This window comes from Colobus angolensis, unplaced genomic scaffold (genome assembly GCF_000951035.1).
Source record: "Colobus angolensis palliatus isolate OR3802 unplaced genomic scaffold, Cang.pa_1.0 Scaffold88, whole genome shotgun sequence".
Classification (NCBI taxonomy): Eukaryota; Metazoa; Chordata; class Mammalia; order Primates; family Cercopithecidae; genus Colobus; species Colobus angolensis.
In genome coordinates this window covers 5,171,738-5,187,385 of record NW_012122709.1, presented here as the reverse complement: position 1 = coordinate 5,187,385, position 15,648 = coordinate 5,171,738, and the positions used below count along the sequence as shown (strand labels likewise).

Here is a 15,648-nt window from a genome sequence, read left to right as displayed (position 1 = left end):
AAGAGTGAAACTCTGTCTCAAAAACAAACAAACAAAACAAAACTATTTTATATTTTATATCATTTGTAGAAGGGAGAAAGTGGTTAAGATCAGAATGTGCACTCTATCCAGAGTCAGATTGCCCGGGTTCCAGGTGTTGGAGACCAGCCTGGCCAACATGGTGAAACCCATCTCTACTCAAAATACAGAAATTAGCCGGGCATGGCGGCGGCGGGCACCTGTAATCCCAGTTACTGGGGAGGCTGCGGCAGGAGAACTGCTTGAACGCGGGAGGCGGGAGGTGGTGGTTGCAGTGAGAGGAGATTGCGCCACTGCGCTCCAGCCTGGGCGACAGAGCAAGACTCCGTCTCAAAAAACTAACAAACAAACAAAAAACCACATGCAATTCCACTCAATTCCCCCAAACCCACCCCTGACAATATTTTCCGTCTACGATCCGTTAAATCTGCGAATGCAGAACCCAAGATATGGAGGGCCCACTGTACTACATCTTGGGCAAAATGCTTAATTTTTCTGTGCCTACATTTCTTGGAATACCTTGGAAATTGAAAGTAACAATAGTATCTACCTCACACGGTTGTTGAGAGAATTAAACCCGCAAATACTTATAAAGTGTTAACGTATTTAGTATATACTAAAGTAGTTCCTAAGTATTTAGTAGAGTGCTTACTTAGATCTGTGCCTGAAAAGTGGAAAAATCTAAAATTGTTTGCTATTTGTTGTGTTTATTTTTCACTGAAAATTCTGAGCTTCAATATTGTTTATTAATGTTATCTATCAGTGCCACAGGAAATCGGTAATCCCCAGCTCACACAAATTAGAAACACCTTCTGTGACTGATAATAATAGTTGCCACCCGATATGGAGCACTTCCTGTATGTCAGGCAACTTGCTCTCCTTAAATGTTAGCAACAACCTTAAGAGGAAGTTGCACTATCATAAACATCATTTTATACCTGAGAAGAACAGAGAGGTTAAGTAATTTTCTGGAGGTCACAGCTAGCAAATGGAGAAGGAGTACTTGTTCGTTTATTTACCATTTGTTGAGTTCTTCCTGTGTCTCAGCAGGAGAGAAGCCCTGTAGGTGCAAAGGTAAACAGTCTAGGCCCCAGCCTACGGGAAGTTTGTTTGCAGAGAAGGGGCGGGACGGGGGCGGGAATGACGAACAAATAGTTACCATACCGTGTGGTAATAGCTGTAATAAAGTTTCACTCCAAAAAGTGCTGCCGGATCTCAGACCCCGGGACAAGAAAAATACTGAGCTTAGGGCCCAAAGGAAAGACATCACAGTTATGGAATAAGCAGACGTCCTTTGACAAACGTCTGACAAACGTGTGACAAACGTGTCCTGTAACGACAAACGTGTTACACCCCAAGGATTAAACAAAGCAGGGTTAAATGTGGAAGCTGAAGCTGCCAGTCAAGGGCACGTCTGACAAGTCCCGCAGAGCCGGAAAGGGGTTAAAGCGAGCAAGTGGGTGTGGCCCGCTCGTTGATTGGCAGGGGTGGGACCGGGCTCGTCACCCGCCCAGGCTACTCCAACCCCTGGGCGGGCGGGGGTACCTCCTGGGCAGGGGCCGGAGCGCCGGGCCGAACTACCTCTCCCCCTCCCCCGCTTCCCTGTCGCGTTCCGCGGGCTGCAAGCTAGAGGAGTGGAGCAGCACCCGGCCGGCCGTAGGGGCTGAAAGTCGGCAAAGTTTGGCCCGAAGAGGAAGTGGTCTCAAACCCCGGCAGGTGGCGGCCAGGCCAGGCTAGGGGCGCTCGCGGCCTGCGGGCGGACTGTAGGTGAGGGCGCGACCCAGTGCCGAGATCCGGGACTTCGGGAGCCAGCCCCGGGAGAAAGAGTGCGGCGGCGGCCAGAGAAAACAACTCCAAAGTTGGCGAAAGGCACCGCCCCTACTCCCCGGCTGCCGCCGCTTCCCCGCCCCCAGCCCTGGCATCCAGAGCACCAGTCGAGCCCGGGCCATGGAGCCCCCTTGGGGAGGCGGCACCGGGGAGCCTGGGCGGCCGGGGCTCCGCCGCGACCCCATCGGGTAGACCACAGAAGCTCCGGGACCCTTCCGGCACCTCTGGACAGCCCAGGATGCTGTTGGCCACCCTCCTCCTCCTCCTCCTCCTCCTCCTTGGTAAGAGCCGAAACGAGACCACCCCCCAGCCTTCTGTCACCGGGCCAGCAGCTCTAACTCCCTCCAGTGCGGCCTCGCACTCCATCCTGCTTGCCCATTCCCTCCAGCCCCTGCCGCCACCCCCAGCACTGCCGGCCCCAACCTCCAGGAAGTCTTCAGCCGCTCCCCTGGGCCCTCGTCCTCTCTCCGGCTTTCCCCAGATCACCCCACCAACCCCACAGGCCCTGCTGCCGGACCTTCCTTCCATGGAAGTCCCACGCCGCAGCCTTCTCCCACCCCCCACTCCCTCTTCCTATTAACTACCCGGAAGTCCCGGATGGCTTCCTTGAGTTGCTCAGGTGAAGAAAACTCCTAAGGGGTGTCTCACTCTCCTGCCCTTTCTCGTTCCTCCTCTAGGAGGCGCTCTGGCCCATCCAGACCGGATTATTTTCCCAAATCTTGGTGAGTTGAGGGAACCTCTGGGGCTCCGTGGGCTTGGGAATGTGGGAGCACTCGAGAAGGACTCTCTGTTCCCTGAATTCCATGGGACCTACCATAGTTTTAGAGGAGAGATCATTTAGCCTTTATTTTATAGATGAGGAGACTGAGGCTGGGTGTGGACCTTCATCTGGTAGTTGCTATGTACTGTTTTATTTTTTCTGGGAATATCTATGCTTGATCGTCCTAACCAGGATGTAGTCTCCCTGAGGGTAGAGGCAGTATTTCCTGCTTCTCCTGGTTCAGTGACTGGCACAAAGCAGACCTCAGAATTGTTCGTGGTATTAGTATTAACTGGTGAAGCTATAAAGAATGTGGAGAGAAAGAGCGAAGCCAGAGGGCTGTAACTCTAGGATGTGTGTGGGCAGGGGCAGATACTCTGCTCCTCCTTGCAGAGCCCAGACTTTTGGAAACCTCAAGCCTCCAAGCGGAAGGGGAAGGGTGAAATGCTAAGGGCTGCCTACTACCAGTGTCCTACCTTCCTCTCTCCAGCTTGTGAGGACCCCCCAGCAGTGCTCTTAGAAGTGCAGGGCACCTTACAGAGGCCCCTGGTCCGGAACAGCCGCAGCTCCCCTGCCAACTGCACCTGGCTTATCCTGGGCAGCAAGGAACAGACTGTCACCGTCAGGTGAGAAGCGGAACAAGAGCAAGAACCCATTCTTCTCCCTTGCCCCTTCCCCTCCATTGGAAGTCTTCAGGTACATTTCTTTTTTTTTTGTTTTGGAGACAAGAGTTTCACTCTTGTCACCCAGGCTGGAGTGCAAGGGCACAATCTCAGCTCACTGCAACCACCTCCCGGGTTCAAGTGATTCTCCTGCCTTGGCCTCCTGAGCAGCTGGGATTGCAGGTGCCTGCCACTGCGCCCAGCTAATTTTTTTTTTGTATTTTTAGTAGAGACAGGGTTTCACCACATTGGCCAGGCTGGTCTTGAACTCCTGACCTCAAGTGATCCACCCGCCTCGACCTCCCAAAGTGCTGGGATTAAAGGCATGAGCCACTGGGCCTGGCCCATTCAGGCATCACTTCTCTATGGAATTTCCATCCTTGTCAACAGGGAAAGAGTAGAATTTGATTTGGCCTAGTGTACCCTAAAAGCCTGACTTTTTCTGGACCAGACTCAATGAACTGAGGTGGAGCTGGGCTGGAGTGGACATCTAGCTTAGGTCCTGGGCATCTCCAAAGGACAGAGGCCACTCTACAAACGGTCCTCAGCTCAGATAGAACTGTTCTGAGAAGTCCTTCCATTCATTGCATGTCCTGTGTGAGATTCCGAACTACTCCTTAATCAGCCTAGAACATTCCTCAGCCTCTCTGGATCTTTTAAACATTCCAAGTTTCCCCAGGCTCCCCTGACCTTGGATCATTGTTTGGGGATCATATTGAGTACCTGGCTATTTGCCTCACATAGTTCATTTTCCACGAATTCACCCAGAAAGAGGTAGGCAAAGAGAGAGGCAATCTGTGGAGAGGCTGGCAGGGCAAAGGGATCAGAATGCCATGGAAAACCAACCCAGGTCTCACATCTGGCACAATGGGGTAGGGTAAGATGGTGAGTTCTGGTTAATTGAACTGTATGGTAATCACCAGTTACTGCTGGTACCATACCTGGGTGACAGTGCTACAACAACTGGAATGCAGTGCACCTCTTCTTAACTCAGTCCCGGAACACAAGTCAGTTTTTCCAAAGGGCTCTAGGATATATCTTATGGTGATACCAGCCCATGTTAGGAAGATCCCCATTGATTACATTGACTTAAAAATAATTTGGCTGCCAGGCACGGTGGCTCACACCAGTAATCCCAGCACTTTGGGAGACTGAGGCGGGCAGATCACCTGAAGCCAGGAGTTCGAGACCAGCCTGACCAACACCGTGAAACCCCATCTCTATTAAAAGTACAAAATTAGCCAGGTGTGGTGGCGGGCACCTGTAATCCTAGCTACTTGGGAGGCTGAGGCAAGAGACTTGCTTGAACCCAAGAGGTGGAGGTTACAGTGGCCCGAGATCACGCCATTGCACTCTAGCCTGGGTGAGAAGAGCGAAACTCTGTCTCTAGATAAATAAATAGGCTGAGTTTTTATTTGACCATTTAGATCACGGAGAAGCAGATGTTTGTGTGTTTCCTGGGATACTAGGAGCCTGGTGGCACCGGGGGAGGAGAAAGCCAGCAGCAATCAAGAGCATCTCATGTCCTGCTCTCCTCTACTCCCATAGGTTCCAGAAACTACACCTGGCCTGTGGCTCAGAGCACTTAACCCTACGCTCCCCTCTCCAGCCACCGATCTCCCTATGTGAGGCACCTCCCAGCCCTCTGCAGCTGCCCGGAGGCAACGTCACCATCACTTACAGCTATGCTGGGGCCAGAGCACCCATGGGCCAGGGCTTCCTGCTCTCCTACAGCCAAGGTAGGCTGGACAGAGATGTTTGAGGAGCAGGCAGTCAAAGCCCCAGGCAGGACGGGAGGATCCTGAGGGCTCTGGTGCTTCACAGCCCCTCTCCATGGTGCCTCTGCAGATTGGCTGATGTGCCTGCAGGAAGAGTTCCAGTGCCTGAACCACCGCTGTGTATCTGCTGTCCAGCGCTGTGATGGGATTGATGCCTGTGGCGATGGCTCTGATGAAGCAGGTTGCAGCTCAGACCCCTTCCCTGGCCTGACCCCAAGGCCCATCCCCTCCCTGCCTTGCAATCTCACCTTGGAGGACTTCTATGGGGTCTTCTCCTCCCCTGGATATACACACCTTGCCTCAGTCTCCCACCCCCAGTCCTGCCATTGGCTGCTGGACCCCCATGACGGCCGGCGGCTGGCCGTGCGCTTCACAGCCCTGGACTTGGGCTTTGGAGATGCAGTGCATGTGTTTGACGGCCCTGGGCCCCCTGAGAGCTCCAGACTACTGCGTAGTCTCACCCACTTCAGCAATGGCAAGGCTGTCACTGTGGAGACACTATCTGGCCAGGCTGTTGTGTCCTACCACACAGTTGCTTGGAGCAATGGTCGTGGCTTCAATGCCACCTACCATGTGCGGGGCTACTGCTTGCCTTGGGATAGACCCTGTGGCTTAGGCTCTGGCCTGGGGGCTGGCGAAGGCCTAGGTGAGCGCTGCTACAGTGAGGCACAGCGCTGCGATGGCTCGTGGGACTGTGCTGACGGCACAGATGAGGAGGACTGCCCAGGCTGCCCACCTGGACACTTCCCCTGCGGGGCTGCTGGCACCTCTGGTGCCACAGCCTGCTACCTGCCTGCTGACCGCTGCAACTACCAGACTTTCTGTGCTGATGGAGCAGACGAGAGACGCTGTCGGCATTGCCAGCCTGGCAATTTCCGATGCCGGGATGAGAAGTGCGTGTATGAGACATGGGTGTGCGACGGGCAGCCAGACTGTGCGGACGGCAGTGATGAGTGGGACTGCTCCTATGTTCTGCCCCGCAAGGTCATTACCGCCGCAGTCATTGGCAGCCTGGTGTGCGGCCTGCTCCTGGTCATCGCCCTGGGCTGCACCTGCAAGCTCTATGCCATTCGCACCCAGGAGTACAGGTCAGTGGGAGTGGGACTGGCAGTAGAGGAGTAGACCCTGAGGGTGAGGCTGGGCCATGCAGCTACAGGAGACCATGAAAGCACCCATCTTGGGGAGAGGCTCCCATGATCAGCTTATCAGTTGTGTCCTGTAAGGGACAGGTCCAGACCCTGAAAGCAGTTTCAAGGGAGGAGGGACCTCAGATGACCTTTGGGAAAGCCATGGCACAGCTCCAGCTGGCCTGGCCCGGGTGTGGAAGCGGGAGGACTGTCCAGGCTGAGGTGGTCTACTCTGGCCAGGAACTACCAGCGACTGAGCAGTCATCATTCCTTCTAGCATCTTTGCCCCCCTCTCCCGGATGGAGGCTGAGATTGTGCAGCAGCAGGCACCCCCTTCCTACGGGCAGCTCATTGCCCAGGGTGCCATCCCGCCTGTAGAAGACTTTCCTACAGAGAATCCTAATGATGTAAGTCACTCCCCACCACCCTAGCACCTCCTGGTCCCAGTTCTGCTCTGGCCCCACCCCTGTACCCTCCTTCATTCAACCTTTGGCCCTCTGACTCTGAGGCCTCCTCATCTCCTTGCAGAACTCAGTGCTGGGCAACCTGCGTTCTCTGCTACAGATCTTACGCCAGGATATGACTCCAGGAGGTGGCTCAGGTGCCCGCCGTCGTCAGCGGGGCCGCTTGATGCGCCGCCTGGTACGCCGTCTCCGCCGCTGGGGCTTGCTCCCTCGAACCAACACCCCAGCTCGGGCCTCTGAGGCCAGATCCCAGGTCACACATTCCGCTGCTCCCCTTGAGGCCCTAGATGGTGGCACAGGTCCAGCCCATGAGGGCGGGGCAGTGGGTGGGCAAGATGGGGAGCAGGCACCCCCACTGCCCATCAAAGCTCCCCTCCCATCTGCTAGCACGTCTCCAGCCCCCACTACTGTCCCCGAAGCCCCAGGGCCACTGCCCTCACTGCCTCTAGAGCCATCACTATTGTCTGGAGTGGTGCAGGCCCTGCGAGGCCGCCTCCTGCCCAGCCTGGGGCCCCCAGGACCAACCCGGAGCCCCGCTGGACCCCACACAGCAGTCCTGGCCCCAGAAGATGAGGACGATGTGCTACTGGTGCCACTGGCTGAGCCGGGGGTGTGGGTAGCTGAGGCAGAGGATGAGCCACTGCTTACCTGAGGGCACCTGGGGGCTCTACTGGGGCCTCTCCCCTGGGGGCTCTGCTCATAGTGGCATAACCGTTTAGAGGTGGGTCAGCCTCCCCTCCACCACTTCCTTTCCTGTCCCTGGATCTGAGGGACTTGGTGGGCCTCCTGTTGACCCTCAGTCTATGCTATAAAGTTAGGTGTCCCTCAGGCAGGGAGAGCGCTCACAGAGTCTCCTCTGTACATGGCCACGGCCAGAGACCCCAGTCCCTTCACCATCACCTGCTCCTCACGCCACCACCATTTGGGTGGCTGTTTTTAAAAAGTAAAGTTATTAGAGGATCATAGGTCTGGACACTCCATCTTTGCCAAACCTCCACCCAAAAGTGGCCTTAAGCACCTGAATGCCAATTAACTAGAGATCCTCCAGCCCCCAAGGGGAAGATTTCGACAGAACCTGAGGTTTTGCCATCCACAATCTCCTACAAGGCCTGGCTCACAAAAAGAGTGCAACAAATGCTTCTGTTCCATAGCTATGCGTTGCTCAGTAAGTTGAGGTAAAAAATAAAGGAATGATACATCTCAAAATTTTGCAAATTAGCTGCGAGCCTGAGCCCTGCCGCTGCCCATCTCAGTCTATGCTCACCTCATCCCACTCCTCCCTGTGGAGCCCTTTGCTTGGCCCTCTACCTCCTGCCCTCTTCCTGTTCATCTCCCAACCACTGCTCTCTTGATTTTTATAGCACACAGAAGGTAAGAACATTCTAGGAACCCTAAGGATCAACCCTCTCCATTTCCACTCAAATGCCTGGCGCCCAGCTCTGCAGTGACTGACTCCAGGGGTGTGCACCAAGCCTGTTTCCTCATTGCCAAGATAGAAGTCAGGGGAGCCAGCTGGGCCTTGCGGTCAGGAAGGTTCTCATTTATGGAGCATTCCCCGAGCCCAGAACATAGGAGCAACTGTCCCTAGTGGGACACAGGAGTCATGTCTCCTACCCTCCACCCTCCACACCTACCAGGCGTTTAGCAGTCTGTCCTATGCAAGACAGATGGATTCTCAGCCAGAATACCTCAAGGTAGGCAAAGGTGAGTGGAGGGAAAGCTCACAAACATTCAGGGTGTGTGGTGCTGGCATCACCATGGCCAAATCCAAGAGGTCTTCCTGGAAGAGGGCCCAAACTGGAATCTAAAGAGTGCTGTCAGCAGTTGGAATAGAGCTGTGAATGCGAGACAAGAGGCGTGTCCACAGAACAAGCAAACTGAGGAGACGAGGGGAAGGATTATAGGCAAGCCCCTGGACCTGAGAGCACAAGCAGTGGCCAGAGTTGCAGAGCTGGGGTGGGTGGTGGAGGTAATGATTCGTAAGCAATGTTGGAACCCAGCCCTTAGTGAGCAAAGTGACAGAAGCTGCCCCAGAGTTTGGGAGGAAGATCGAGGCAAAAGATGTAGAAGGAAGCTGTGGGAGTGGGAGTGATGCCTCAGGAGCAAAACTGAGGAATTCCCTAACAGAGCCAGTCCCTGGGAAAAGAGGCTCCCCTCAGACTCTCCTTGTCTAGCCCCACACCTGGTGGGGCCCAGTACCCAGCCTAGCCCCACACCTGGTGGAGAGGCCCTGTTGATTACACCCTGTCAGCATCCTCAAACCCAGCACTAATTGCACAATTTTCCTCTCTTCTAGTGAGCAAGAGCCTAAGGAAGTAGCAGAAAGGGATGTGGGCCCATGTGCAGTTCTGGGACCCTGGCACCTTGGCTCAGGGAAGACCTGGGCTCCTTTCACTGCTGACCCTCTCCAGGGACTGGGGAGAGGGCTCCGGAGAACCTGGTTCTTGCTTACTGTTCTCCCTTTGGGCCCTCCTTCCCAAGTGCAAACAATCCTGGGTCCATTCAGCATCAGGCCCATTTGGAGTGAAGCAGTGATTATCCCTCCCCTGCCTCTCCATAGCCTGGTCTTTGCCCTCTCCTTTGCCCTTCTCTTCCCCCATAGCCACCTCAAATACCTGCAGCCTGATAATCTTCATTCCCCTTCATCCAGACCTTTTCTCTCCTAGTGGTATTGCAAATTGAAAGTGGACAAAGACTTAAGGTAAAACTGCTCCTCGTGGTGGAATGCTTCCAAATGCTGGAAGGAGGACTTTAGGAAAGAGTTCACTAAGGAGGCCTGTGACTATAGATCAGTGGGCCTGAAAGAAGTTTCTCTAGGTTCTGGTTGTGTGCTGTACGAGGCGTACAGTAATAATACTCTTGTCAGTCATAGTGAAGCCCCAGGCTAGCCAGGATAGGGGACTGACCTTGTACAGGCAGCATGGAGAAACTAAGACAGAGGGTCCTGCCCAAGTGATGGCACTGGGAAGTAGTCACTCAGGTTTATTTCCACCAGGGCCCAAGAAAAGAAATGAAGCAACTTAGAATTCCATCAAGATAGATACCAATATCCAAGATGCTTGGTCTTAGGGGTGTGGGATCCACGTGGAGGTTCTTGGTGGGAAGGTGTGAGGTGTTTTCAGCATGAGATAAGGCTCAGGCTGTGAATCACAGTCTAGAATCTAAGATAAAAGAAGATACCAGGGCCGGGTGCGGTGGCTCATGCTTGTAATCCTAGCACTTCGGGAGGCCAAGGCGGGCAGATTTCCTGAGTTCAGGAGTTCGAGACTAGCCTGGGCAACATGGTGAAACCCCGTTTCTACTAAAATACAAAAAATTAGCTGGGTGTGGCGACATGCATCTGTAGTCCCAGCTACTTGGGAGGCTGAGGCAGGAGAACTGCTTGAACCCGGGAGGCGGAGGTTGCAGTGAGCCAAGATCGCACCACTGCACTCCAGCCTGGGTGACAGAGAGACTGCATCTCCAAAAAAAAAGAAGATACCAGAACTCAGTCCTTAAGAAACAAAATTCTGCCAGGCACGGTAGCTCAGGCCTGTAACCCCAGCATTTTGGAGGGGCCAAGGCAGGTGGATCGCTTGAGGCCAGGAGTTCAAGAACAGCCTGAACATGACAAAACCCTGTCTCTACCAAAAATACTAAAAACTAGCCAGTCTCATAACCTGGTCTCAAAATAAATAAATAGATTAAAAAAAAAAAAATCCTGGGCCTGAACCAAGCTCCAGGCCTCTCTGAGAGGGGAGAAGGACCCCCCAGCCACACAGCCCAAGGCTACAGAAGCACCTTGGTTAGAGAGTGAGTGCCCAGATGTGGCGCGGTGGCTTATGCCTGTAATCCCAGCACTTTGAGAGGCTGAGGCAGGCGGATCATGAGGTCAAAAGATCAAGACCATCCTGGCCAACATGGTGACACTGTCTCTACTAAAAATACAAAAATAAGCTGGGCATTGTGGTGCGCGCCTGTATTCCCATCTACTCAGGAGGCTGAGGCAGGAGAATCACTTGAACCCGGGAGGTGAAGTTTGCAGTGAGCCGAGATCGCGCCACTGCACTCCAACCTGGCAACAGAGCCAGACCCCGTCTCAAAAAAAAAAGTGAGTGCCTGATGATCACAGATTTTTCATCACCTGAAGTGAACCCACACAACAGAGCTGGGCCATGGGCATCATAAACCCTATTTTGCAGGCTCAGGAGGAGTTTCAAGGAAATCAGAAGACTGGCCCAGTCTCTACCAAGTGGTGGACTTGGACCCGGCATGGCTCTGTTCCAAATCTCACCCTTGTCCCGCTATTCCGCGGGACCTCCCATTCCCGAGGGAGCCTGGACACGGGCAAGTGCACAGCCCGGGAGGTTGAGGTTAGAGTGAGCCATGATCACACCACTGCAGTCCAGCCTGGGCAATAGGGCGAGACCCTGTCTCTGAAAAAAATACTCATTTTGGAAGGAAGTCATTCTAAAATGTTACACTTGTCTTCAGCGTATCTGCAATATAATAAAAATTTTCTGCATAACTGAGGATCAGTCACAGAAACCAATGGCTTTTCTCCAGCAGTGTCTTCTGAAGTTGTAACAGTAGGGGCACGGGGAGCTATTTGCTTTTATGCTAAACGACCTTAGACCATTTATAAAATGCATATGAATGCTTTAAATGTGTGTGTGTGTGTGTGTGTGTGTGTGTGGTGTTGCCTCCCTGACTACAAGGGGTCACTTGCTACTCTAAATGTGTTTCTAATCTACTAGTACAGGAACACACATGGACACATTAAAATTGTGAAGAAAAGTAAGTGAAAAGTAAGTAGGCCATGACTGAGGACTGGAGAATCTACCCAGTGAGTAAAGCACATGAGTATTCTAGCTGCTGAGGGGTCCTTTCTGCTCCCTCAAACCCTGCACTGTTGCCCTATAGCTGACCTCCAAATAAGTGAAGTGTCACTGCACATTGTTCCCAAGATTATTATTTGCCTCTTCCCGGAAAAGTCCACTGACGATTGCAATATAGACTTTTCCCAATAATGGGAGACAGTTGGAATATTTAAGAGAAGGAAAGCAGCACAGTGTAGAAATGAAAAATCCTTGGCACTGGAAAGATGTGGGTGGGATTCTTGGTGTTCCCATTTTCCAGCTACAAGATCGCTTTAGGGACAGGGCACCCACCTACCACTGTGGGCCTTGGGGTGAAGAAGATGAAAGGAGATAATGCAAGAAAGTATTTAGCACAGCATCTGGCAAAAACAGGGCAAGGAAAGGAAATCAGAATGTGTGTCTGGGAGCTTAAGGGTGTCAGAAAAGAGGAAGAGAAGGAAAGGGGCAGGAGAAGGAACCTGAAGGGAAAGGGAACTGAGCAGAAAAAGAACAGTAAAAGAGATGTGCTATCTGGGCTTCCTATAAACAGGCACACATCACCCATTATGTATCTGCCTTGCATAGCCCAGAAGGCCTGGCAGCTACACTAAAAAACATTAACAGTGGATAGGGGAGTTGGGGGGTAGTGGGTACTCCCCCTCCCCCACCCACTTAAGATTGGGAACTTCGTGTTTGAGATAGCTAGCTTTGTCTCTCCCTTTTTTCCTGCTCTGATTACCGTTGGCTTGGTGGGCCTGGCAGGGAGACAAGGTGGAGGAGTCTCCACAATGGTTTGCCCCTACCTGAACTTAGTGGCAAAATGAAACTGCCCAAATGAAGCAGCTGAATTTCCTTCCTCAGAGCCCGCATCTGACTAGGGGCTGGGAAATGGTTACTTGTGTGGCTCTTAGCCCAGAAGAGGCAGGGTGGAGAAGGAAAAGGTGGCAGGTGGCTGACCCTCATTCCCCATACCTCTTTTGGCCTGTATCTCTTTGTCTTTCAGACCAGCTTTTAATCTTTCTGCCTCTTGCCCCTGTGCAACCACTGAGCACGCTCTCTAGGCTAGACAGTGTCTGGAAATACAGAGACAAATGATGCATAGTCCTGGCTGCTGGAGAAAGACCTTCACCTCCCCAGGTCCCTGCCTTCTGTCACCCTCAGCTCCCTTACCCACTGACACCTCCTGCAACCCTTGTCTGTTCTGCCCCTTGACTGTTCTGTTGTAACTCAACCAAGCTCTGCAGTGTGTGTGCTCCCAGAGGGAAGCGACACAAAGAAAAGGGAGGGGGGGCAGAAAGGAGGGAATCCCGCTGACATCACTGCTCATTAGCATGTGTGACCTCATCAGGGGGCGGGACAATTTCCCCAGGTGTCTGGGGGGGGAGGGCATGTGTGTGTGGGGGGGTGGTATTTAAAGGGAAAAGCTGACAGTGCTGCTGAGTGAGGGAGCGGGTGCTGCGAGCTGCTGGGCTGCACACGCATACGCACACCGATGCACACGGACCCGGACACAGACATGGACATGGACACAGAAACCACAGCACTCTGCCCCTCTGGCAGCCGCCGGGCCTCCCCTCCAGGGACGCCCACGCCAGGTGAGGGCTAACCTGGGCAGGTTCCAGCTGAAACCATGGGGGTGGGAGCTGAAGCTTTGGTGGGGAGGTCAGAACTAGGGGTTGAGGGAGCTTGAGCCCAGTCAGTAAGAGGGGAAGAGCAATTGAGAAAGTGGAGAAAACCCCTGCTCACACAAGGGATTGAGGTTGGGCTAGGGTGGAGGGGAAGAGCCGCCTAAATGCCCCCTCCCCCATCACTCCCAGGGCTTTGCTTGAGAAACTGGTGCATGGCCCCTAGCTCAGGGTACATTCCCGAGGCTGGGATGGGCAAGAAGGAAGGGGAGAGGAAAGGGGCAGCCCACAAGCCTGGGAATCACAGGCAGGGGCTACCCTGGGGAACTGTTGTAAGGGTTCTTCTGGCTCCTGGAGGTCCTGGCTGCTGGCCAAGTATTGATCTTGGGCTATTTCCAGCCTCCCTACAGCCCCCTTTGTTGTGTCTGTTGTTCCTCCTCCAGTTACCCTGACCGGCGCATTGTCACTCTCCCTTTCGTTCTCACACACACACACACTCACACACACACACTCTCTCTCTCTACTTCTACTGCTCTATGAACACAATATTCTCTCCCACTCACAGGGACAGACAGGGATGCAGGAATCTCACACCCAACCACGCAATGAGGGATGCTCACCTACAGGGCCACGGGAAGCAGCGGCAGCCCGTCTCTCTCTCACACACACACACACAGAGAGCCCACAGAGCCCCACCAGGCACATCATCTCAAAAAGCAAAGGCCCTTTCCTAGGAAGAAGCTCACTACAAAGTTTTTCACTCTGCTCTACCTACTCCCCAGACACTAGGCAGCAGCTTCAGCTTCTCATCCTCTCTGCTCCTCAGTTTGGGGATTACCAGTGCCAGAAACAGGAGGAGGAAGGGCCTCTTGATGGAAAAAGAGGCAGCTTCCCCAAACCCCCCTCCCACTGCACCCCACAGGGCCAGAGGCCTAGTCTGGGGATGTGCCTGTATATCAGTGTAAAGTGTGAGTGGGTGTGTGAGCGTGCATTCAGGTCCCTTCCCTGCATGGGGCACGCTTTGAATAGGTTGGGGTTGGGACCACATTGGAGAAGCTATCATGTCAACTCCAGTTCAGGCTTCTGGAGATTTTAGTGTAAGAGGTCAGGCCAGACATTCTCAGTTCCTTCTGGGTAATGGTCATCAAGTGGGTGTAGCTGGGCCTCTGGTACTGGAACAGCCTGGATTGACCCTTCTGCATATGGTTGGGCATATCCCACTCATAGCGTCCTTTTCTTTACCCTCCCGTTTTATTTTAGAAGCAGATACCACGCTACTAAAGAAGCCAGAGAAACTGTTGGCAGAGTTGGACCGGAGCGGGCTACCCTCTGTCCCTGGGGCCCCCAGACGAAGAGGCAGTATGCCTGTCCCCTACAAGCATCAGCTCCGGCGGGCCCAGGCTGTAGATGAACTTGACTGGCCACCTCAGGCCTCATCGTCTGGCTCCTCTGACTCCTTGGGCTCAGGGGAGGCAGCCCCTGCTCAAAAGGATGGCATCTTCAAGGTCATGCTAGTGGGGGAGAGCGGCGTGGGCAAGAGCACCCTAGCAGGCACTTTTGGTGGTCTCCAGGGAGACAGTGCTCATGAACCAGAGAACCCAGGTATTTGAGGAAGCCCTCCAGGGGTTGAGGGGGCTCTGGGGCCCTGGTCAGGGAAGGAAGTGCTCATGACCTGAGCAGCCCCTGAAGGACAAAGCTTAACAGAAGCTTTTCCAATGCTTTCTGTGGCAGCCTCCCTGAAGAGGGGTAGGGTTCCCTGGTGCTGATATCTAAGGTGTCCCTGGTTACCAGGTCTCACAAATGTTGGGAAATCTCCTAATGGACTTTATTCCCTCTCCCTATTTCCCAACAGAGGATACCTATGAAAGACGCATCATGGTGGATAAGGAGGAAGTGACTCTAGTCGTTTATGATATCTGGGAACAGGTGAGAACTAAGATGTGGCTGCAGGCAGGTAATGAAGCTGGGAGAACTGGGGAAGGGCAAAGTCTGGCTGAAGGCTGGTGGGACTGCTGGTCCTGGTTTCAACATGTACCGGAACCTGACCTTTCATTCATATCACTTCAGAAAGCAAAGGCCCACACCACAGTCCATAGCCGTTAAGAGCCACAGTCTTTCCAGGATCTTCTGACTCAGAGCAAACTTAGAATGGGAATTTGACAAACCCTGCAGCTCCAAGCTAGGCTGGACACCCTGAAATTGACTCCATCCATAAATGTTTCAGTCTGAAGGAATCTGATGTGACAGGACAAGAGCTCAGGGATCTGGAATATCAGGGAAGGGGGAAAAAAGTGAGGACTTCTGAATATTTGGACATAAAGGTTACTATGTAGAAATAAGAGGCCAAATTACAGACGTGTGAATAATATTCATTTTTGAATCAAGAGCTTAAGCTTAAGAAATTAGGATGGAGCCGGGCGCGGTGGCTCAAGCCTGTAATCCCAGCACTTTGGGAGGCCGAGACGGGTGGATCACGAGGTCAGGAGATCGAGACCATCCTGAGCTACACGGTGAAACCCCGTCTCTACTAAAAAATACAAAAAACTAGC

The 15,648-nt window shown here is 53.3% G+C and overlaps 2 protein-coding genes across 2 annotated transcripts in view; both read left to right on the top strand.

Moving 5' to 3' along the window:
• The first annotated feature begins 1,402 nt into the window (after positions 1-1,402).
• On the top strand, positions 1,403-7,842 carry LRP10 (low density lipoprotein receptor-related protein 10). Its single transcript, XM_011930893.1, has 7 exons — positions 1,403-2,126; positions 2,523-2,567; positions 3,096-3,231; positions 4,816-5,006; positions 5,116-6,133; positions 6,450-6,579; positions 6,701-7,842. Exons 1-7 carry the CDS (start codon positions 2,084-2,086, stop codon positions 7,286-7,288), a joined length of 2,151 nt encoding a protein of 716 aa, XP_011786283.1. The 5' UTR covers positions 1,403-2,083; the 3' UTR covers positions 7,289-7,842.
• Positions 7,843-12,862: 5,020 nt separating this feature from the next.
• Positions 12,863-15,648, top strand: part of REM2 (RAS (RAD and GEM)-like GTP binding 2) — a 5,428-nt gene continuing 2,642 nt past the window's right edge. The window contains exons 1-3 of the mRNA XM_011930962.1: positions 12,863-13,069; positions 14,360-14,701; positions 14,952-15,053. Coding sequence (XP_011786352.1) covers positions 12,967-13,069; positions 14,360-14,701; positions 14,952-15,053 — 547 coding nt within the window. The 5' untranslated portion in view covers positions 12,863-12,966. The remainder of the gene's footprint in view (positions 13,070-14,359; positions 14,702-14,951; positions 15,054-15,648) is intronic.

What these genes read in the sequence shown, in the direction of transcription:
- LRP10 (XM_011930893.1), top strand. Translation starts at nt 2,084, where the DNA reads ATGCTGTTGGCCACCCTCCTCCTCCTCCTCCTCCTCCTCCTTG. An exon ending in CCTGCTCTCCTACAGCCAAG is followed by an intron (nt 5,007 to 5,115) that starts GTAGGCTGGACA and finishes GTGCCTCTGCAG; the next exon opens with ATTGGCTGATGTGCCTGCAG. An exon ending in ATTCGCACCCAGGAGTACAG is followed by an intron (nt 6,134 to 6,449) that starts GTCAGTGGGAGT and finishes CATTCCTTCTAG; the next exon opens with CATCTTTGCCCCCCTCTCCC.